This window comes from Lycorma delicatula, chromosome 1 (genome assembly GCF_047948215.1).
Source record: "Lycorma delicatula isolate Av1 chromosome 1, ASM4794821v1, whole genome shotgun sequence".
NCBI classification, from domain to species: Eukaryota; Metazoa; Arthropoda; class Insecta; order Hemiptera; family Fulgoridae; genus Lycorma; species Lycorma delicatula.
In genome coordinates, this window is record NC_134455.1 from 103,593,289 (window position 1) to 103,619,243 (window position 25,955).

General features: G+C 30.4%; 1 protein-coding gene across 2 annotated transcripts in view; it reads right to left on the reverse strand.

Annotated features, from left to right (window-relative positions):
* The window catches only part of LOC142318153 (uncharacterized), a 68,162-nt gene that overhangs the window by 11,083 nt on the left and 31,124 nt on the right, over positions 1 to 25,955 (reverse strand). For both annotated transcript variants that reach the window (XR_012754832.1, XM_075354698.1), the window contains exons 5-7: positions 20,507 to 20,707; positions 11,304 to 11,493; positions 3,602 to 3,770 (exon numbers count right to left, since the gene is read on the reverse strand). Coding sequence is in view for 1 of the 2 variants with exons in the window: in XM_075354698.1 (XP_075210813.1) it covers positions 3,618 to 3,770; positions 11,304 to 11,493; positions 20,507 to 20,707 (544 nt within the window). In the remaining variant the exon portion in view is untranslated. The remainder of the gene's footprint in view (positions 1 to 3,601; positions 3,771 to 11,303; positions 11,494 to 20,506; positions 20,708 to 25,955) is intronic.

The window sequence follows — 25,955 nt, forward strand, 5'->3', positions numbered from 1 at the left end:
TTATATGCCGATGATACGGCATAATACTACGCATTCCGAAATATGGATTACTCAGTCGGGAGACTCCAACGGCAACTGGATTTAGTGAAGCCGTGGCTTGATGAGTGGTAAATCAGGGTCAACGGGGAAAAGTCCGTGGCCGTGCTATTCACATAGCACGGCATTCACAAGCGAGGCACTCCAGCCAAACAGCTGGAAATCTCAGGGGAAAAATACCCTTTGAGACATAAACATCTGGGAGTAGTCCTGGATAAACGGCTTACCTTAGGGGAACATGTAAAATATGTTACTCAGAGGGCAAAGGCCACTAAGACTTCCCTATACCCAGTGTTTAATCAAGCCAGCCCCATTCCGCTGGCGACTAAGATACTAATATACAGACTCTACGTCTTGCCAATTCTGACATACGCCTACACGGCATGGGGGGCTCTGTTGTATTTTACTTTCCAAAAAAAGCTGGAGGCCGTCCAAAACGTGGCGCTGCAGGCGATTTTTGGAGCACCGTGGTTTGTCAGAAACGCCACATTTCGCTAAAGGACTGACTGAAGGAGAATATTGCTGAAGTACAAATCCTTAGTATCACCTTATCAGCCTCAGTCAATTGTTTCTCATTGGTCTAAGGTACCAGAATGCAAATACGAAATCTGTCCATGAATAAAATAAAAAAAATCTATAACCGCCAAAAAACAAATAAAATAGAAAGACACAGCAGCAAGGAACATTTGTCCAGGTTTTGCAGTTAGTATGGAGAAAACAAACTCCTGCTACCCTTGCGTTCAGTTTCCGTACCACAGATAAGATAAAATTAAACAAGAAAATCAAGAACAAAAACTCACAAGAAAAAACGCAGAACACAAACAATTTCAACACTAGAAAGGGCACAAAGATCAGAACGTAAGAAAAAGTACTGGGAGGATCGCAAGGCCCAAACAGTCCCATCAAAGAGATTTGGATAATGGAGACTAAAGTGATCCTATGCAAACATAAAAAATTATAATAATACAGCAAAAAAAAGTTTCAATTTAAGCAGTCTTTTATCAAATACCAATCTATTTATGTTATTATGACTAGATTAAAAAAATGAATCTAGTCAGTTTATTTTTTCTGTTTACTGGTAAATAAATTTTTTAAAGCAGGCAACCTGTTATAACCCACCAAACTAACATTATATGACTTCATCATTAACATGTTTCTTTAGCGTACAAACGTAGGTTAATAAACATCCATACTCCAAAAGCTTGCAGTGTTCTTGTTTTTTATCAATACTTCACCTTTTTTCAACACTTTCATCAACTAAAGTTAAGAGATCTTCATTCATTATTAGTTTGAATCGAGTGCAAGATTTCTTTTATTTAACATAGTTATTTGATCTAATAATACTGAACTGAAACTAAATCTATCAATTCTTCAATAACTTTTTGATGAACTTCTTAAGCATGTGGAGGGAAAACCCAAAAATTAGAATTTGCACACATCATTAGTTATTTATTAGATCTTACTCATTTCATTATACATATATAAAAGGCCAAAATAAATAAAAATAATATACACTTTTGATGGCTGGTAAAAAAGTTGTTTTTAAAAATGTGGATTATTACTTATAATTTTACAGAAAATTAAACATAAACTTTGTATTTTAAATTTTAGAAAAAATTATACACGTAGAAAACAACAGCAAAAGAAATTTAAAAAAGAGAGATACTGAAAGTAGAGATCAAAATTCACTGAAATATTAAAGTCAAATTTAAATTTTAGAAAAAATTATACACGTAGAAAACAACAGCAAAAGAAATTTAAAAAAGAGAGATACTAAAAGTAGAGATCAAAATTCACTGAAACATTAAAGTCAAAGTGCAGAAAAGGAAGAAAGTTAGAAGAATTTGTCAAACCAAATAATAAATCCAATCTGTCAAATATGCTATTAAACTGGAAAACTGTAAAACTAAGCAGAGTTTTTTCCATAAACTGTCTTACTCTTCAGCTGATGCAGTAGAGAACAAGATCTGATAAAGGAAGGTACAATAAAATTTATCTTTTCTAATAGAATTTGGTCTTCAATTTAACCACTGATAAGTTTCTTCGCATAATCAAACAAGTGAAACCCTGTCTTGCAATCAAACTCTCTAATTCTTCTAATAAATGTGGATAGAGCAGTAAAATATATACTCATGGATAGTTTAAGAGAATGAAAATTGTAAAGAATTTTTTCTGAACCCTTCTAATAAATCACTATATTTTACAATAAGAATTCCATATACAATCTCCATATTAGATCTAATCGAAAATAATAAAAAAAAATATAAATAAAAAGATTTTAATGAAATATCCTCAACACTATTTTTTAAGAATAAATCGCAGGGAAATTTTGCATTCTAAGTTACGCAGCAAGTACATTATGATAAAAAATTTGTACTACTATTCTGGTTTAACTGTTAGGACTGGTAGTCCACTATAACACTAAATATAAACAGAATGATTCACATGGTATTAAGCACTTTCTGAGCTCATTCTTCTAGTAAAAATACTGAAAATAGTTCATAAACACGGGTCTGGAAATACTCCATTAGTGAGTTACGGCTAGCAAACTTTCATCTTGATTCCATACTGAAATTCTAGGAACCCAAATTAAGGGGCAAACTTGATTATTTCTTACAATTTTTACCTACAAATTGAATAAAAAAAATTCCAGAAGTTATCTACAGTATCTTTCATAATACCCGACATAAAACAGAAGAACCTGTTGTCTAAAAACACTTTTTTTACATTTGTAATACAAAAACTTAGTTAAAGGACTAATAAATTCATAAAATGTAATTATCAAAGCTAAATGCAAAATTATCAAAGCTTGTACAGAATTTAATTCTGAGAAAATTGATGTAAAATAGCTCAATAAAAATCAAATACAAGTTCAAGAAATTTGATTTTATTACTAACACTTACCATATGAAAAATTTTAAATGTTATCAACTAAAGATAATGAAGTTATACAATTGATACAATGTTTAAAAAATAAGAATGTATAATTGATACACTTAATAAAATTTACAGTGAATTTTCTAAAATCTGTCCTACTTCAATACATTTGGCTGCATGCATTTGGATTGCTACCATTAGAACACAGCTAATGGAGCATTTCTGGACCCATGTTTTATGAACTCTTCAGTTTTTCTAGCAGAATGTGCTCAACAAGTGCCAGTTATCACTACATGAATAACACTGTATAGATATATCTCTTCTATCAATACTTCTGTTTTATTTTTATGTTAAATGCTTGTATACAAACATTCAAAATCAAATTTCTGCGATTACACATTTTCATGACACATTTTTTTTATGATGGATAACTCCATAAAATAGTTCAAAATAAATAAAAAATTCCAATTCTAGGTTTAAAAATTTTTTTAATACTTTGCAGAGCAAAAATTCATTCACATAAATAATTCAAGTAATACATTTTCACTTCCTAATTTATAAAAGAAAAAAAAGGATGGATAATTTACTTCATGATCAATTTATAATAACTGAAATAAGATAAAGCTAAATAAAGAACATGTATGTAAGTAGTATTTTAACCAAAAGTAATGATAAATTCTGATCTTACCTGAGTGTTATGATTATCATATGATCTCATCTGCCATTTCCCTATCTCTTTCTACTTCACTAGGATGCATCCGTTTCCGATGGGAAAAGCAGTTACCAGAACTTGCAAACGCTTTTGGACAATATGGGCACTGGTAAGGGCGGGCACCTGTGTGTTGATTGATGTGAAACTGAAAAAAAATTAATGTAAAATACTTTCCTACAGATAGAAACACCAGTCAAATAGCTTAACAAATTATATTCATTAATGAGTTATATTGTTATTATTTTTATCTAAAATAACAAGTACAGAAGTATCAAAAGTACGAGCAGATGAAGGACATTGTTGCATTACAATCCCATACAATTTATAATGGTCGTGGGCTGATGGAACTAGTAATTTATACTATTTAATCTGGGATTTACAAATTAAATAGTACAAAATTTTTTACATAGGGATAGCTGACTTACTGGCACTGTATGAAAAGTTATTTCTTTTATATTTTTTGAAAGTTATTAGGTGTGCAGATGTTATCACCATTTTTTTCTTAATTTGTAAATATAATTATGTTTTTGAAAAAAATAAAAATATTCTTATGATCTGGTCTAGACAGCTCCTTCAGGGTCTAAAACCTCCCTGGTATTTTCCTAGTTCTTTCTCGAGTTGTGAACCGATCCTGTTGAAGATGATTCTTGAAAGAATTTTGTATACTCTATCTAAGAGTGAGATTCTCCTGTAATTTCTAGGGTCTATTTTGTCCCCTTTTTTGTGTACTGGATGGATGAGAGCTGTAGTCCAGTGTTATGGTAGTTCTTTGATCCAGATGTTGACAAGCTGTTAATGAAGGGCAATTTTTGCTGATCTTCCTGCATGTTTCCAGATGTCAACAAAAGTCTGATCTTCACCTGTTCCTTTGTAATTTATCATTTCACCCAGTACTTGGTAGAATTCTTTTACTGTGGGAGGGTTAATGTTTTCTGGTGGTGGGTATTGAAGCTTAGGAGTTCTGTCGGTTCTTCGAAATTTGGAGTTTGTTGAAATATTTAGGTAGGATTTCCATGTTGTCTTTATTGTTATGGGTCAGTTTACCATTTTCAGTCTTTATTAGTAGCATTGGGGGTTTGATCTTTGAAGGTTTTGTAATAGTCTCTCAACTGTTTTATTGAATTCTTCTTCTATTGACTTCAGTGTGTCTTTACAGTGTTGTCTTTTTATTCTCCTTAGGGTTCAGGTGGTTTTTTCTTTCTTTTACTAGAATTTGGAAGGATGTTTCTGATTTTTGGAATTGGTGAAAAAATAGCCATGCTTGACAATGTCTTTTTTCTGTTTTATCACGTTTGCTATTCCACCACTGATATTTTTTCCAGGATTTCAGTGGGACTAATTCTTCTGTGATTTGTTTAATGTTCTTCACAACATCTTTGAGTTTATCTGTGATTGTTATTTTTTCAGTTGCTTTTTGGTCATTTTCATTCTTGATTAGTTGGGTAGGGTCCAATTTCTTTTATTTTTAGGGCTTGGTTTTGTTGCTTTCTTTGGGGAGTAAATTTAATTTTAATTTTGACTACATAGTGATTTGAGCTTGTGTCTCCGAGGACTTTTACCTTGTAGATCTTGTAGTGGTGTTTGTCTATGAAGACGTGGTCTAGTTACCATTCTCCTTTAGTGGAATCAGGATATTTCCAGGTTTTGGGTTTTTGAGGTTTCCTCTTGAAATATGTGGATTTTGAGATTAGTTTGTGGTCTGCAGAGATTGAAGATCTCTATCCATTTTTGATTGTTTTCTTTTGGACAGGCTATTTTCCAATGATGTTAGCGATATGTTCTTTCTCTGTCAAATTGACAATTGAAGTCTCTGAAAAATTGTTTAACCTTTTCAGATCATTTAGTCTTGGAACTGGTTATGTACGGCGTCAGTTTTAAAACGCTGTTACAAAATCGTTTTATATTGCATCTAAGTCAGTTACTTTGTTTTATATTCACAAAGGAATCAGTTTTATTACACAATTTGAACGACGTTTATACGATGTAAAATGTTTTATTTAAACTAGAAAGAAAATGACCAATTTTTTTCTCAGAAATGTGCTTGTGTGTGTGTGTGTGTGTGTGACTTGTGTATTATAATTGCTATGACAATTATGGATTTATTTATTATTTACAAAAAAAACTTAGTAGCAACATATTGATGTATTGAAACACATTATGATATACGGCACACACAAAAAAAAAGAAGGAATTTGTGGACAAAATACGTCACTTTTACTTGAGGTCTACAAATATCTTTTCTGATAAATGATATCGGTAAACATGTAACACATAACAATTCATAATGAATAACAGTATACAGTAAAAATTTTTTTTTGTCAATCTGAATACCTTTTTCAGTGGTGGGGATTTTTATAAAACGTACTTTTCTGAATCAACTTTCACTTATACTAACATATGTTACTAATCTATGATTTATGATACAGGTTTTTCATCATATTTTGCCCAATTTTCAACCGATTTGCTTGAAAGTATTTTTAAAATCAGCAAACTATGTTTCATAAACAGAAAGCAAAAAAAAATTTCACGGTAGAAATGCGCAAAAAAAAATCTGCAATTAAATTACCGTAATTTTTGTAGTTTCAATTTTTTTTTGTTACAGGCATAAAAATTACCAATCGTAACATTTTTTTGTCAGAATCTGTTAAATCTCTTTAATATACTGTAATTTTTTGAAATTTTTTTCACAAGAGGGTAGCATAATACTATGAAGTGAGGCAATCAGATACCAACATATTTTCGCAGAGCGCTAATCAAGCACGGATCATTGTGATGGAAGAAGGTTATTGTTTTTGGGGATGTTATGTGTAGTCTGGTTAAGTAGATCCCTAACCTTTCTGTTTCTTTATGGTCTTTTGGAGAGTTATTTTTATTATTAGTGGGTAAACTTGGGCGTTCATTATAGTGTAAATTTTATTGATTCTTTTAGGGTGAGTTTTGGGATTCTTGGGGAATTCTTGTATGGAGTTTCTTATTCTGAGGCTGACTAAAAAGCCTGTTCCAAACTGTGGGATCATCATTCTCTTCCCAGGTATACCTTTGTAGAGTCTATATCCTTGAGATTCCATGGCATACTGGTCATTGTTTCTAATTTCCTACAGAGACCTGTGATGGAATTTTGTGTTGGTCAATTAGGCCAGTTATTATTTTTAGTTTACCAGTCTGCATGAGTAAGTTTACACAGTGTGTGGAAATTTAGGTGATTTGCTTTGGTTTGATTTTGGACTTTGTATTTTTCTTGTTCGTGTTTGTATTGTTAAGTCATTCCAATGCTTCCAATCACATGTTATCTTCACCATATCCAAATGCTACCTTCTCTGAACTCTGGTTTTACTTGGTTCAGCCAGTGGAGTATCGTTAAAAAACCTTTCATGGTTGACTGACAAGGAATCATCTGTGGTGTGACTAGGTTCCGAGTTACAACTCTAGATGTGATCTAGTGAGTTGTTATTTGATGATAAATAAAGCTGTTAATTTAATTTTTTTGGATTTAGTTCACTGGACAAATTTCTCCAATTTTTTCTGGATATATCCAGGTGTACCTAGTGGAGGCTCATTCCGACTTTTGTTAAAGTTGTTATTTTGGATAAAAGTTCCAAAGTCTGATCCTAAATATTACGCCTGGATATTTTAACTACATATATTATTAATTTTTTAATTTCAAATTTGTACAACATTATGAAACAGACAGAAAAATGAATTTAATTAATTCAATATTTTTTCAGATGGTGAATTTATATTTTACGTATTTGTTTATTATTAGTAAATTAAAGGATATGGATTATAAATCAGTCAATTATTACATGCATGGGTTTATAAATAAGCATACACTAATGAAGCAGTCACCTGTTGTTCATTCAAAGAAATATAGTGACACGACTACATTAAATAACTATTTCTTTCAAAATTTATTTTTTTAGTAATTAAGGTTTAATTAAATTAAACCTTAATGGAATATATAAAACACAATTTCAAAAATGCTTCTGCATTTCACATGGCTTGTGGTATCAATATGTTGTATGAAATTAATGGATTATTCAGACTTTCATTCATTTGGACCAAGTAGATATTTTCTAGTGCTGGTGTGAACAGGGTTGTATTCAATTCCATCACTTATTGAAACAACAGAATAGTGACAATTTTGTCTACAGTTTATATTACAATTAGCATTTTGTACGCTATTTTATTTCATCACTACCTAAACAAACCAACTCTGTAATCTTAAATATTCAACATACAAAATTATAAACATTTTGACTTAACTTTTTTTTTTGTTGGATGGATGAAAATCATTTTCATGTTACCATAGCCCAAAAAAAAACTTAAAATATAAAATTAACTATCACAAAAATTAAAACAAATAAAAAATACTTGAACTAATACATTAAAAAACAAAAGAAAAACTTACAACTACTATCACGGCTAAACTTACTTTCACTCAACTTACATTCATCACTTCAAACAGTTACTATTAAACACTTACCATCAATTATTTCAAACATTACACTACTTAATTTACATTCATCCCTTCAAACAAATTTAAAAACTCAAGGGGTTATACTTAAATATGCAGTTACTGTAAAAAAAAAAATCCAAAGTGTTTCATAAGTTACTTTGAAGTGCTATGATATTAGATGTATATTTCAGTTGTTAAATACTACATGTCTTGTATATACAAGTCAAGCCTTACTCAATAAAGCATAGTAGCTCAATAATATGCAACCCACTGTGTTGCACAACACCGACTATTCATCAGTTATAAAAATCTGCTCAACATAAAATCAATAAGTAAATATAAAAAACGTTTTACTTTTTGTAAGACAATATATATATATATATATATATATATATATAAAAGAAATAAAAATAAAGTACTGCTTTGTGGTACAAGAAAGTGGAATATATTAAACTGTGTGGAATAGAAGATGTATTCATGTCAACTGATTTTTATTGGTACTTTTTTAATAACAGTTATCAACTGTTTTATTTACTTAATTTATTTACTGTTTTATTTTTATAATTTCACTACCCACAAAATGTAATTATTAATGCATCACCACAATGCATGAAGAAATGTAAATATCCTAGAAACGCACATTAAAACACTAAATATAAATAGCAAAATATATACCAAAGATTTCCAGTCTCAATTTCCAGCTTAGCTTGGTCTTTGCTTTGTTCATCTCAAAAATGTTATAGGACAAAATTTCATTTACTTCATTATATTCTTACACACAATATGTTTACGTAGCAATCTCTATCCAAGATTTATTGTTATTTAATTTTCTAGCTATAATTCCAGAAGCTGTTAAGATATAAGCAGAATATAAATTCTACACAACAAATCTGTTACTTATCTAATTACATCTATTAGCACTATTTTTATCAATAACTTTTTTTTTTACTTAATCCAGCTTTTTAATTTGGTTAAAGAAATAAAGTACTTAATATTCTATTCCCAACAGATGTACGTTTAATAGCAGAATAAATAAATCACAAACACACTGAATTCAAGTCATACTGAATTTATGTTTTAAAATAAATTTTTTTAAATATTAAAATTAAATTTATCCACAATTAAATAACATTATAAATAAAAATTAAAAGTCATTTCTGAAAATATTTGTAACAAACTTACAAGTGGATTCAGGTTAACAATTCAGCCAACCAATTCAGGTTGTAAAGGAATTATAGGCTAGTTCTTAAGCTTCTCATCAAATGATACAGAGAATGAGTTAAATAGATTTTACTGGATTTTAAATTAAAAGCTAAATTTTTTTTCATAGTTAACACAAAAAATGTTTGGTCTCAAAAGCACCATATTATTTAGTTTTGTCGAAAGATGTTGAAAGATGTTCCCTTAACAAAATATAAGGGAAAAATGTTTTTTTGTTCTTCATAATCACAAATTTTAAAAAGAAGTTGTATGTGATAAACTTAATATACTGAAGTAAGTAAATAGATCTGAATTTGAAGATTTACACTGTTAAAATGTACCAGATGATTTCCTATTTACACTTGATTAACTGTACTCAAATTTTCACATGCTTACAATTATTCTATTAAGTTATTCTATTAACTATTATTTTCCTGAACCACATCTCCTCTGATTCTAAATGACATACAATATAATTTGAGGATTCATATATTTTTCTAACAAAACAAAATGGAAAAAATATGTTATTTTTCGGTAAACTTATTTCATAATAATTTTTGTATATTCTTTTCTTTTAATTAAAAATGTGTGAAAGTAGCACTTTTCTTTTTTTTTCTGTTTAGCTTCCAAAACACCTTAAGGTATACTTTCAGAGGATGATATGTATGAATGTAAATAAAGTGTAGTCTTGTACAATCACAGTTCGACCATTCCTCAGATGTGTGGTTAATTGAAATCCTACTACCAAAGAACAGTGATATCCACGATCTAGTATTCAAAATTGAAATCTGTACAAAAGTAACTGCCTTTACTAGGAATACTTTTACTATAAGAATCACTAATAAAAAAAAAGTTAAATCACTTGAATTCCTTTCTTCCCTTATTTATGTATAGGCTAGGGGTGAGATTGCCATATTTTACAGAACTCTTTAATGTACCCATCTTGTTTACTATTAGAAATCCAGATATTATAAATAACTGTTACTTTTTCATTAATTTACGATTTTATATAACACTTAAAGTTAAATATATATATATATATATATATTTAAATAAATACAACCAAATCATTAAGGACAATTTAAAAAATATAATTTTTGAAAATTTTCTTCAAATTTATTAACCACATACTGATGTGCGGTCTTGACATTTTAATTTCTTGCAGTTCTTGTTCTGACATTATTTTATAAGAGGAAAGTTTGAATTTTTGTTAGAATGCTTTATGTGGAGATACAACTTTTTTAAATAAATTAATTTTTATAAAAAAAATAGGTATTTCATTGAATCAAATTAACGGCGTTCTTCTGCGGCCTGCATTAAATTAAATGAAAAGATATAGTGAAGATTATATACACCATCGCTCAGTGGATGTAATAATAGGTGAGTATTCCAATGTACTTTAGTTTGTAATTTTTACAGTTCTGTACATTCATGATTATGCTAACAATTACTATTATTACACTACAATCACTTCATTCTGTTTTCCAGGTTTGTCTGAAGGATTAAATATTGACAAATATTGATTTAAACAAAAAGTAAAAGAATAAATTTATTTCACTCATTTAACTATTTGTAGACAAAAAAAGGTTTTGTATGTAATTTACATCAAATATCGGTGGAAGGTGTAAAAATGAGAAAAGCGTTTTAATTTTGATTCACATGCAGTTGAAGGTTTATTGGTTCTTTTTTTTTATGAAAAAAGAACCAATAAAAGTAAATACTGTTTTTAATCTCTTACCCAGTGTGTTTGAAAACTTATCCATTATAATAGTGAAAGACAAATTAAAAAGAGAAACAACCAATCACTAATACAAAGCAAATGAATGAAACTAGCCAAAATATAAAAATGAGAAATTAGGTAGGAGAAATGGAAAGTGAAAGAAAATAAAAAGACAAAATTCATTAAGGCTAAAAAATTCAAAAGTTTAAAAAAAGTAAATTAAAAATAACGTAAATAAGCTTAAAAGAAAACTGAATAAAAAGTAAAATTCAATTAAGTCGATATATTATTTGAAAACTTACTTTAAGATCCTGATTACGCTTGAATGTTTTGTCACAAAGTGGGCACTTGTGGGGACGGAGATTACTATGTGTTATACTATGAGCTCGTAGAGTGCTATTAGTTGGATATACACGTCCACAAATTTGACATGGATATTGGACACCACCATGATACTCTTTATGTCTATATAGATTAGATTGAGTTTTAAATCTGTAATTTAATAAAAAATAAATAATACATGAAACACATCAATAAGGAAAAAATGAAAAATCTGTGTAAAGAAAAGTACTACACATATTGTAAAGAAAAAAAAACATTTTAATAAGAGGATCCAGTCAGATATAAAGTGGAACTTTTATTTTTAATATTTATTAGTACAGAATAATAATACAAACCATATTTATTGTTTTTCTAAGTCATCTTCTCTATGAAGTTCTAGACATTTTTCCCAACTTTTGAGGAGCTTGTGGATCCCTCATCATAATAAGCTTGAGGATATATCACAATCCAATTATGCATGAATGCTTCTGCTTTGTTGTTATGTTGAAAGTATGTCCTCCCAGTGCTTTAATGACCAAACAAAAGAAATCAAAGTGGGATAAATCTGGACTGTACTAAGGATGTATTGAGATGTTCTAAAGTTTCCAACTAAATTCTGTCCTGCTTATCTTGAGTGTTAGTAGCTTTATGAGGCCTGGTGTTCTCATGAAGGAAAATTGCATCTCTAATTGGCTGATAGCACCTTTTGTTCCTATAGATGGTTTTCATTTTGTCCAACAGCTGGCAGTAGTATGTAGAATTCATAATGTGATGTTCATAGAGAAAATCAATGAGTAATATGCCTCTTCAGTCCCAAAAGAAGTTGTGAGGACTTTTTCAGCTGACAAGTGTGATTCTCTTTACAGGGTAAGATTCTCTACTTCTACGTCACTTCAAACTCGCAGATTTCAACTTGGGAGTGTAGTGATAGATCCATGTCTTATCATAAGTAACTATACAAGGCAAAAAATTATGTCACTCTTGTTGAAATCAATTCAGGAGACTTTGGAAGATTTCTGTCAGGTCTGTTCTGATTCTGGATCAAAATTCATGGAGTCTATCTCAGACAGACTTTACAGAACTAAAGTGCTTTGTGATAATGGAATGGAAATTTCTATGACTGATAATCACTTTTGAAGCAATTTCATAAACCATAAGATGTTGCTATTTCAATGAGGTCAAGAATTGATCAAATGTTGTCATCTGCCATATTTGATAGTTGAATGCCTATTATGTATTATATCCAATCAGTTTGTCGGCAAACTACTGACAAACTCTGCAAGTTTGTTGGCAAACTTGTCAGCCCAGTTTGCCGACAAATTTTTGGGTAAATTTGTCTTCCCAGTTGTAGATTTGGATAAGTGATGTCATATTCCCAAACCACACTTGCAGTCTACTCAAATGTCAGAGGATTTGACACTCTCATTTGTAATAAACTTCATGAAAATATGCTGTGCAACCAACAATGGAACCTCTTCCTCTGACATTATGTTACTGACTAAAAGACAAAGCAGAGGCAATGGAACGTCCATTCCCTACCCACATCTCTAGTCAACATCCTTCCGCACCAGCTCACTCATGTTCATACCCAAACCATGAAGACAAATATCTGGTTTATAAAAGTTTTGTACTACTTAATACAGAGGATAATTATTCTTTAAAGTTAAATACACTCTTTAATGAAGCTAAACATCAATGAAGAGTCAATCCATACCAAAATTATTTTTGTACATTAGTTCTAAATGATTTGACATTTTATTATAGCACCCAGGACCAATGGACAATTAAGGAGTATATAGTACAATCTATTAAAAATTTAAAAAATAAAATGCATGTATTACAAAAACAGCAACAACAATATGACTAATAAATAAATAAAATTTGATCATGACGATTGTCTTAGTAAATGTATTTATATATACAAAAATGCATAAACTAAAAAAGCATCACTTTTTTAGTTCTGAATAAGCAGCTGGCACGTAAACATGTCTACAACAATAGCATCTCCCACCAAGTGTGAAATGCGTGCGGTAATTTGATTTCTTCAGGCTGAGGGGTGTAATGCAGCTGTAATTCATCGACGAATAAGTAATGTGTATGGTAAAACTTCAATGAGTAACAGCAAAGTGCGACAATGTGCAAGAACTTTAAAGCAGGATGTGCAGGTGTTCATGATGCAGGCAGTCAGGGAAGGAAGTGAGTGTCAACCGATGATCTAGTTGAGCAAGTGATGAGGCAATTCGAAAAAATCGTTGGTTCACAATTTCTGTATTAAGTGATTCGTTTCCTGAAATTTCAAGGTCAGCTCTCTACACCATTGTGAGCGAGAGACTTCAGTACCACAAACTGTGTGTTTCTCCAGCGCTACCACAATGAAGAAGATTTTTTTAACAAAATGGTCACAGGGGACAAGACATGGGTCCATTTCAAAACTGAAGAAACAAAAGAACAATTCAAACAGTGGATGCATTTTCGTTGGGAAGTGTTTGATCACCCACCGAACTTGGCTCCATCCGATTTTCACCTCTTTGCTCACATGAAACGCTGGCTAGGAGGACAACATTTTGGCACAGACATCGAGCTGCAGACCAGCGTAGAAAAATTGGGTGAAAACACAGGCGGCTCCACTCTATGACAAGGGTATTGGAAAGTTGGTACCACGCTACGACAAATGTCTAAATCGGACTGGTGACTATGTAGAGAAATAGCGTAACTATGTAAGTACTTGTTACAAATAAAAAATTTTTTATTTTCACTGTGGTTTTAATTTCGGGACCGATTGGACCTTGAAAAAAAACCCTCGTATTTATTTAAATCTATACCATTTACTTACTGAAAGAAACCTCTGCGGTAAAATATGTTTATAGCAAGTATGGTTAGCAGAGCTCAAATATGACATTTTATATACCATTAGACACCAATAACAGGAGCAGGAGTGTATCTTTAGTCATGTTAATTCTGATAAAAATAGACATTATATATATTTACATGCTTATGTAATTGTAAAGTTATTTGAACTAGAGAAAAAAAAGTAATCAGATAGGAATAAATATATCGATAACTGAGGAGAAGTGAACTTGTTATGATTTGTGACAATAAAAAAATTTAATTAACAAATATTTTCAACATTAAGCTTTTCTTTTAATGTGAATAACCAGACTGGTTATTTATTATTACCTGACAAACATAAGTAATATAATGATGAATGTTTTAGAAAACACGCACAAAATTTAAATTCAAAATCAAAATGAAGCAAATACATTCAAGTACCATCATCATACAGCATTATGCACAGATCAAGTTAATAATGCAGGGCCAGTGTAAAAGTACGTGCATTAACAACAAATTTTTTAAAGCTAAATACACATGAAAATCATAATATACAATTAATAAAAAAAGGAATTTTTATTAATTTCATACAAACGTGAACAATCAATATAAATGGGGGTGTGTATCTTGAAGGACAGAGAGAGAGGGCTCTCCAAAAAATGGAAAGAGGCAAAAAAGAAATTATGATTCAGCTAAAAGTGTAATAGCTTCTCATCCTTAAACAAACAAATATTCATAAAATTCTTACAAAACCTCAAATCAAGTTAAATAAATTACCTTAAATAAATACCTTAATTATAATATAAATTTCTACTGATAAAGAACTACTTCTATGTTGGAGTGGAAGATCCTACTTTTCATACAGAAGCTTATGGGTTCGAATTGTGATCAGGCTTGGCATTTTCATATACAAGAAATATTATTTAATATCATACAAAAGCATACCAAACAAAGCAAAGCATTTTAAGCAGTTTCAGACTGTTACTAGTCTGTCAGATTTTCCAAACTACATGATTTTTGTTTTACCAACTTTTCAAAGAAAAGTACGGTTTTACTTTTAGCTGCATGGTGGGAGTGGGGGGAAATGAATTTTCTTTACGTTTTCAGTTTTGATGTACGAGATGTACAAAAATATTCACTTAGATGGTGTTTTCCTTAATATATATATATATATATATATATATATGTAAAATTTTGTGACTTAAAAATCTCCAAAACTACTAAATCAATTTCATTGAAATTTAGATATGCTGTAGTAGCGTATTTGAAGTTATGTATGTGAAAATTTGATTAAGATTGGATGAGTTGGTCTTAAGTTACACTAAATTTAAGGTAAAAAAAATCTGCAATTTAGAAGCGTGGTTATTTATGACACTGCAAGTTGGAATGTTAATGTTTCTTTATCTCTGTTATCTATTGTTAACAATATTGTTTGGTTTATTCAGGTGGCACTACCTACTTTGATAGGGTGTATTTTTTATCTAAGGGTTATGTTGAATGTGTGATGGAATTTTTCTTACTGCAGTGTGCGAGTTGAAATTTGATACTTGTATGTACGGCCTACTGGTTAATTGAACATAAAATGTAGTGTGTTTTACTCTGAAAATCAGTTTGTTTTTGACTGCAAAACAGTGAGGAGGTTCGAATTATTAACTTATTACTGATTTTCTTGTTATAGTATATTAAAATTATTTTTTATTATTATTTACATTTCTATTTTTATTCTTGATTGTTTAATTACTTCTATTTCTAATTTATTTCTCAATTCGTTTTCTTTGCACAATTTTAGATTAGATGAGAGTTGGTACTTTTTTAAAGGAAACAAAATAAAATAATGAAGTCAGTTTTGAGTGCAGAACTGTGCAAGAGTTTTTTTGAGTCGATTTAAGGAGTTTTGTCAATGAATAAAATTTTAAAGTAAAACCACTACGGCTGTGCAGATGGTAAATGGATAATACTAGTGGTTATGAGTTAAAAGAAGCAGTGTTGGAGAGTTAGGTTGGGTCATGGAATACTGGTGCATATTCTGAGATTGATGCAGGGCCAATACATAAACCATTACTTGCTGTTAAAGAAATTGAAAATGTATTTCTTTTTATGGAAACAAAAATAATGAAAATGTGAAAATAGACTAGCTCACAAATTCAGAACCAAGGACTCTCAGATCTAGTCTTTTTTTTAATTGAAATGTCTGCTTTTTTTATTGTGAACATTAAAAAACTAATGGACATGAATAAAATATAATACTTTTAGCTATAGTATTAAAGCTACCAATTTGTTACATCCCCAACAGAGGTTTGGAACCACCAGGGACCGATGTCTAGTTTAAAATTAATGATTTTCATTTAAATCAAGTTTAGATGTTATTAGACTAATTTAGAACCTATTAGTAGGATAAAAATATCAGACTAAATTTTTAGATATTCAACTTGACTCTAAGTTAACATTTGTTAAAAACTCTGCACAGTCTATTTTTCAGAAAAACCTCAACTCCAAAAAATTATTAAAAATTTATATACTATGATAATTTTCATAGCCAATCTAAATATCAGGCTTCTCCAAGTGGCAATGGGAGGATGTCTAAAATTCAGGCTAGTTTATTCATATGAAAAATGGGAAACAAAACATGGAATCATGCAAACTCCACTTCCCCTGCCTTGGAGTTGATTTTTTTTTTTTTTTTGCCTTCAGTCATTTGACTGGTTTGATGCAGCTCTCCAAAATTCCCTATCTAGTGCTAGTCGTTTCATTCCAGTATACCATCTACATCCTACATCCCTAACAATTTATTTTACATATTCCAAATGTGGCCTGCCTACACAATTTTTCCCTTCTACCTGTCCTTCCATTATTAAAGTGACTATTCCTGGATGCCTTAGTATGTGGGCTATAAGTCTGTCTCTTCTTTTAACTATATTTTTCCAAATGCTTCTTTCTTCATCTATTTGCCGCAATACCTCTTCATTTGTCACTTTATCCACCCATCTGATTTTTAACATTCTCCTATAGGACCACATTTCAAAAGCTTCTAATCTTTTCTTCTCAGATACTCCGATTGTCCAAGTTTCACTTCCATATAAAGCGACACTCCAAACATACACTTTCAAAAATCTTTTCCTGACATTTAAATTCATTTTTGATGTAAACAAATTATATTTCTTACTGAAGGCTCGTTTAGCTTGTGCTATTCGGCATTTTATATCGCTCCTGCTTCGTCCATCTTTAGTAATTCCACTTCCCAAATAACAAAATTCTTCTACCTCTATAATCTTTTCTCCTCCTATTTTCACATTCAGTGGTCCATCTTTGTTATTTCTACTACATTTCATTAATTTTGTTTTGTTCTTGTTTATTTTCATGCGATAGTTCTTGTGTAGGACTTCATCTATGCCGTTCATTGTTTCTTCTAAATCCTTTTTACTCTCGGCTAGAATTACTATATCATCAGCAAATCGTAGCATCTTTATCTTTTCACCTTGTACTGTTACTCCGAATCTAAATTGTTCTTTAACATCATTAACTGCGTTCCATGTAAAGATTAAAAAGTAACGGAGATAGGGAACATCCTTGTCGGACTCCCTTTCTTATTACGGCTTCTTTCTTATGTTCTTCAATTGTTACTGTTGCTGTTTGGTTCCTGTACATGTTAGCAATTGTTCTTCTATCTCTGTAATTGAACCCTAATTTTTTTTAAATACTGAACATTTTATTCCAGTCTACGTTATCGAATGCCTTTTCTAGGTCTATAATCGCCAAGTATGTTGGTTTGTTTTTCTTTAATCTTCCTTCTACTATTAATCTGAGGCCTAAAATTGCTTCCCTTGTCCCTATACTTTTCCTGAAACCAAATTGGTCTAGAAGACCAATTTGGTTTCACTTTGGTTACACTTCCTCCGCTCTCCTCTCAATTCTTCTGTATAGAATTCTAGTTAAGATTTTTGATACATGACTAGTTAAACTAATTGTTCTGTATTCTTCACATTTATCTGGCCCTGCTTTCTTTGGTATCATTACTATAACACTTTTTTTGAAGTCTGACAGAAATTCCCCTTTTTCATAAATATTACACACCCGTTTGTATAATCTATCAATCGCTTCCTCACCTGCACTGCGCAGTAATTCTACAGGTATTCCGTCTATTCCAGGAGCCTTTCTGCCATTTAAATCTTTTAATGCTCTCTTAAATTCAGATCTCAGTATCGTTTCTCCCATTTCATCCTCCTCAACTTCCTCTTCTTCCTCTATAACACCATTTTCTAATTCATTTCCTCCGTATAACCTTTCAATATATTCCACCCATCTACCGACTTTACCTTTCGTATTACAAATCGGTGTACCATCTTTGTTTAACACATTATTCGATTTTAATTTATGTACCCCAAAATTTTCCTTAACTTTCCTGTATGCTCCGTCTATTTTACCAATGTTCATTTCTCTTTCCACTTCAGAACACTTTTCTTTAATCCACTCTTCTTTCGTTAGTTTGAACTTCCTGTTTATAGTATTTCTTAACTGTCGATAGTTCCTTTTACTTTCATCACCAGCATTCTTATATTTTCTACGTTCATCCATCAGCTGCAATATATCGTCTGAAACCCAAGGTTTTCTACCAGTTCTCTTTGTTCCTCCTAAGTTCGCTTCTGCTGATTTAGGAATTTCCTTTTTAATATTCTCCCAATCTTCTTCTACATTTTCTACCTTATCTTTTTTACTCAGACCTCTTGCAATGTCCTCCTCAAAGATCTTCTTTACCTCCTCTTCCTCAAGCTTCTCTAAATTCCACCGATTCATCTGACACCTTTTCTTCAGGCTTTTAAACCCCAATCTACATTTCATTATCACCAAATTATGGTCGCTATCAATGTCTCCTCCACGGTAAGTTTTGCAGTCAACGAGTTGATTTCTAAATCTTTGCTTAACCATGATATAATCTATCTGATACCTTGCAGTATCGCCTGGCTTTTTCCAAGTGTATATTCTTCTATTATGATTTTTAAATTGGGTGTTGGCAATTACTAAATTTTACTTCGTGCAAAACTCTATAAGTTGGTCCCCTCTTTCATTCCTTTTGCCCAGCCCGTATTCACCTACTATATTTCCTTCCTTGCCTATTCCAATGCTTGCATTCCAATCTCCAACTATTATTAAATTTTCATCTCCTTTTACGTGTTTAATTGCTTCATCAATCTCTTCGTATACACATTCTACCTCATCATCATCATGGGCGCTTGTAGGCATATAGATGTTAACAATCGTTGTCGGTTTAGGTTTTGATTTTATCCTTATTACAATGATTCTATCGCTATGCGACTTGAAATACTCCACTCTCCTCCCTATCTTCTTGTTCATCACGAAACCTAATCCTGCCTGCTCATTATTTGACGCTGAGTTAATTACTCTAAAGTCACCTGTCCAAAAGCTGCCTTCCTCTTCCTACCGAACCTCACTAATTCCTACTATATCCACGTTTACCCTATCTATTTCCCTTTTTAAATTTTCTACCTTTTTTTAAATATCAGTTGATATTTATAAAATAAGTTAAAAAGTAATTTATTTGACCAAGTTCATATACAATAAATCCCTAATAAATTAAACAATACTGATTGTTGTGACGTCGATGGGATGCCCTTGATCAATAGCATTGCGGTAGATTTTAGAGCGAAGGTGGACTGTATGTGTTCATAGGTGATGAATAAAGACAACTCCTCGTATTTAATAAAGGATTGTTTAATTGTACGCTGTCTTGGCGGTTTAAAATAATTTTGTAACATAACACTTGTAACTTATAACTTAACATTACAAATAGTAAACATAAGCTAAGTAAAACTTAAAGTAATATTCATCTGAACAAAAATTGAGAGAGTCCATCCGGACATAACCGGCTTGGGTCAGATATGAGTGCAGACTGGTATAAGACGCTATGTACAGTGCTCGAGGGAGCAGCTTCTGACGTAGAGTGGTATGATGGCCTGGTGACCAAGTTTTCTGGGAGCACTCTAGCCACCGCTAGGGTGCCCCCACCCTAAAGGGGGTGATAATGTAACATTGATAATTCTGATAAAAGTTTTTAAACTTTTATTATAATTACTTTGTTAAGAAATACTTGATGAATTTTGAATGACTTTTATGGTTAACTGATTTTTCTCTTTAAAATTAATCCATTTTTTTTATTCACATGGCATAAATTAGGATGTGGGTAGCTTATTAGTGACAGTTTTTAAAGGAAGAGATTTTTTTATATTTCATTTGCCATATGTACATGTATGTAAACTAATTTATAATAAATAAACAGATAAAACAATACACAGTAAAAATAAAACAGTTTCATGTATAATGCACTTAACTTTTAACTTACATTCTTCCACAAATGTCACAGCCATATTTTCCTTTAGGACGATGTGTTTCAAGATGAACTTTAAGGTTACCTTTAGTTGATATTTTTTTACCACACATTGGACACATATAATTCTGAGTAGGAGTATCTGAATTATCAGCTGGTGAATCTGGTTCTGATGTATTATTAGCAGCTAATGACGATAATTTCCTAGTACTACACCTGAACAAATTACAATTTTGAAATTTAGTGGTATAAGATTTAACAAATCATATATTTCAAAAATGTTTTTGAATTTCATTATTCTTCATTAATATTTATGAGAATAAATTTAAGTAAAATGAAGAAGGATTAGTGTGACAGAAACTTTTATTTACTGTTCAAAGAGTTAAGTATTTTTTTTTCACTGCATCATACATAGTGTCATTAATCATAAATTACTATTTTAACAAATACATTATATCTAATACAATAACTCAACGAATTAAACCAATAAACAGATTTATTAAATAATATTATATTAATCACAAACCAATAAAAATATAATGTTGACTTATGTAAGTAAAGCAATGTTTAAAAAAAAAGGAAAATACTTTCTCCAGTAACAAAGATAAAATTTAAGATATCATCAATTTTCTATTCAATACTAGACAATTTGGGATGAAAACATTTTTTCTCATTTACTTTTTTTTTTTAAGGACTGCTCCCAATTTAAGCTTCATGGTGAATCAGGATATTTATCCATCCAAAAACAAACAACATGTGTTAGAATTATTCTTGTACAACAAAATTCAACAACTAAAAAAAAACATCTTGACTTAAACCCATCTTTCTTTTTTAACAACTTATTTTTTTCTATCTAATAATGAAAGAAAACAGAGATTATGATTAATTCTTAAAGATGTTTCAGAATATGTCACCATCATGAGTTGTGAATGTATCAGTCCATTACTATAAATTGGAGTGATGGAAGGCAAAATGTTAAAAATAAAAATTGCAAATAAATATAAATCATACTGAAACATGATTATATGGGAGATGACTACTGATGTAGTAGTGTTAATCTTGTAGGGACTACCAAACAGCATGTCCAAACAAAACATCTACTGCCAGCTACGTGTACAATCTCGTATTTCACAAGTTTGTCTATTACATGTATTAATATCACCATCATTAACATTAATGGACTAATATATTCAGACCTGATGATGATATTTGTTCCTGAAAAACATTATACAGAGTAAAAGGGCAAATTTAATTCACAACATTTACAAAAAGTTTTGAATCTATTTAAGCTACTTGAATAACATGAAGGGTTAAAAATTAAATTTCCATATTATATTCTTATACCCAAGCTTCTATCAGCAATAAAATCTATTTTAATAAATTTGTTGGTAATCTATTTGCTGATTTATGATAAAAATATAAAACAAGTATTTGATACAAAGTAAAAATGGTATTTTATGCCAACTAGAAAAACAACTGAAATTTTTCAAAAACAGCAGTGAAAGTTCTCTGGAATTCAGAAAATAATATCTGAATCTTTCCTAAATTCTGTGTTTCTTTGAAAATGTGGAACCTCATACTTGAAAGTAAAATAACTTGTGGCAAGTAATTCAACACACTAAACACATTTATAAAACAATTATGAGTGATTACAATCAAATACAACTGAAAGAACATACTTAATTTCTCTCTGCTATTTAAAACATTTAATATTTTAATCACTATAAATGTGTGTAAAAATTACCTAAAAAATTAGCAAAGAACTACCAAAGTGCTCGTGTGAAAACAAAAATTATTAAAATTATGTAAAAATAAAAAAACAATGTAATGCTACAGATTTCAAAATATTTTTAATAATTAAAAAATTAACTTGAAGTTATGTCCCTACCAAAATGGAATTTACTACTTTTTAAGTCTCTTATCAGAGCTGTGGAAGTTCTACCTAGTAGTAATTGGCCCAATATGCAACCAATGTGATTTACTGTACTGAAAACCATTGATTTATAACTAAAGTCAATATATACCAGCGTAACCTAAACGCAAAAGTTAATTTTATATGAGCTACGCAGCCATTACTCTACAAATTTATTAAGCGTAATTTCTCAAAAACCATACAAAAGATTTTTATAATTTACAAAATGTTTATTTTGACAAAAATTACTTTACCTTTTATATGTTACTGAAAAAAAAACTTTCAGTTCAAAGCATTTCATATTCCTTAAAAAAAATTAAAATCAGTTAAAAGAACTGGTAAACAGACATCCATTCACTTTTGTACACACAGAATATCTGTAGAATACCCAAAGGAAATTCCAGATCATCCAAAACTACTTTCCTTTTTACAATTGGATAATTTTTAAAAAGTCCAATCTTTGGTGATTTTAAAATTATAGCAGTGGTTCCTGAAGTGTGTAACTCGACACCCTGGGGAGTTGTGATTTTCTCATTGGGGTGCCACAAAATATTTTATGATTCTAGTAAATTTCATTTCCATTTTCAATTCAGTCATAAGATGTAATATATAGTGGAGCTGATGCAAACCATTTAGTTACTGTTGCTGGTTGCTAGTATTGCTATCTTATTTTGTATGTTCAACAGACAAGGTTTTGCGTTCACTACTTTTTTGGATTTTAATAAATAATGGATTCTCATGATAATTCAAGTGACAGAGGTAGTCCTGAGTTAAAAAAGAGGAAAGAGAATATTAGACATATAGAACTTTATAAACAAAATTTAGTGAAAGATGCAGAAGGGTCAAATAGCTGATGGAGTACTTACGCTATTGATTATATGATGAACATCTCTTTACTATGCATTCATGTACAAGAGATATTATTTCCGTCAGCTTACAGTGAGCTTGAATTCATGATGTAAAACAAAACAGTGCACGCTTTTATATGTACCACCAGGGTGAAGCCAAAAAGGGGATAAATGAGTGTATACATTTCCTTAAGGGTACTTACAGAATACAATAAACAGTTATTCTGAGTTCCATTTGTAACAATAATGGCTTTATACGAGTATATCATAAAAACCATGTCTTGTCCAGTTTTCTTTTGGCATTAACAGATTCAGAAAATTTAAACAAAAAACTGAACGTTATTCATGTTTGTGGCCACTCACATCTGCCCTGTGACAGAAATTTCCACATTATCAAAATGATTTTTAAAAAAACATTATCAGTTTTACTCTGTGGGAGAAATTTTAAAAATTTTGTGGAAACTGTATTATAAAAACAAATGAATTTCTCTTGAGACATTTGGTAGAAAAGTTCCAAAAGAACAGAAAGTTATGTTCAGTATTAGTAAATTTAAACAATTCAACTATGATTGAGAAAAGAAAGGAATAATTGTGGCTCACAACTTTATTAACTCTTTCATTACCAGATTTTTCTTGTGAAACATAAACATATGCCTACAATTCAGTTTTATCAGAGTAAAATATATTCTAACAAAATTCTTATTCAAGCAAAACTTAATGTTATTCAAAAGTGCATGAATTACATTCCAGAACACAGACAATTTTATAAAGAGATACTTCACTGGGGTGTTGGTGAAGAACTGAATGCAGATAATGAAGATTGTGTCAAAGAGTGAACATTTTTACAATACTAGTATTTCATTATAATTTAAATTATTTTTTTATTAAGTCTATTACTATTTTCTGAAATGTTTCACACATTTATTTTAGTGATTTACAGTGAACAGTAATATGCTAAGTACTTTACATTATATACTAATTTTATTAATTCTACTGTTATATTAGCTATCTGTTAACAGCAAACATAATGTAATTTAAATCAAGTGCTCTAGAATATTAAAATAAAAATTTATTTACATTATTGGTTTATTAATTAATGTTTAATTTTACTAATTTACTCCTGTAATATACATTATAAATTACAGCTTTTGCCATACTTTTATTCTAAAAGAGCTCAGTTAATATCTTTTAAAGGGGCGTAAGTCGGTGGAAATTGATTTTACTTTTCTGTGAGAAAAATTAAAAAGTAGGATAAATGAGCATTTGTAGCCTAAATGTCAGCATGATAAAAGTAGATTTCAAAAAGAAAAATTGCTTTTGCCAAATTTCTCAAGATAAAATCTAATTGACTGAACCCTTTTTAGCAACTTCTGATTCGCATGTGATCCGAAGACATGTCTTTGTTGTAATATAACACTTCATGATGTCTTTCTCATAGTAATATACTGTCTCATACATTTGATCTGTGACAAGAAATTTATTATTTTCTTAAAGAGGAGAAACACTAGAATACCGAACCTTTTGTATACGAAAATTTGTTGGTAATTCTAGCATGTTTATGTGATATTTTTGGATGCTCTGAATCTCTTCTTGCAGAAAAGCAACATGCACCTTCTAAAGTTGATTGAGAAAATTTTAACTTTTATAAGAAAACTAATGCTATGAAAAAAGAAAATGAATGAAGATGAAGGCAAGGAAAGTTGCTACAGTGTTTGACCTCCAATAGAGTTGATTTCTTTCGAGGTATGAAATCCATTTTAAAAAAACAATTATCAACCTCATCACCTGGTTTGAAAAATACATTTTCAAAATGATAATACTGATAAATATAGTAATAAATCATTAGCATGGATTCAAGATCCATTTAATGCCAATGATCCATCTAAATTTACTGCTTGACAATTGTCCATCAATTCAATCTGAATCCATCACTTCAATCAGACAATCTGTGACAACTGTCCGTTCTGTGACATTACACTAAAAATAAAATTTTGGATATCAGTAAAAGACGAATATTCACTCCTAAGTGGTAAGGCTCAGAGAATTCCATTTGTGACTTATTTGCGTGAAGCTTGATTTTGGACAGCAGCTGTGATAAAATCTAAGTATTGAGCAAAAATTAATGTGGCGAAGGAAATGAGGATGGCTATGTCCAACTTAATTCCATGATTTGAGAAAATGTGCAGAGATTAACAGGCTCAACCATCCCAGTAATTAGTAGAATTAGTAGAATTTATTCAATTACATTTTTTGTGATCTAAAATGTTTCATTTTTTTTTACATAATTCTTGTAAAATATTGGTGGCTATTTTGCAAATTATATTTATTAGAATTTGATGTAGGGAACCTTGGGAAAATCTGGATTCATCAAGGGTGTTGAGAATCAAAGAAGTTTGGAATAACTCAATTATAGGATACCACCACATACATGACATGACCACCACTTTCACTTATAAGTGTGGTCATGTCAAAAAATAATCTTTTTTCACTTCCTTTTCTTAAAAAGCTGGTACCATAATTATTATAGACAAGTTTGTCTGCCTTGTCTCATAGCATCTATCCTAACTGAGCAATTAATTAGAATCCACTTAACAAAATATACCAATAATCCAGGTATTTAAATCCAAATAAAAATAACTAACATTTTACTTTGATTAAAATATTACTTCTGCAGTATAATAGAAAAACTACAATCTGATTAGCA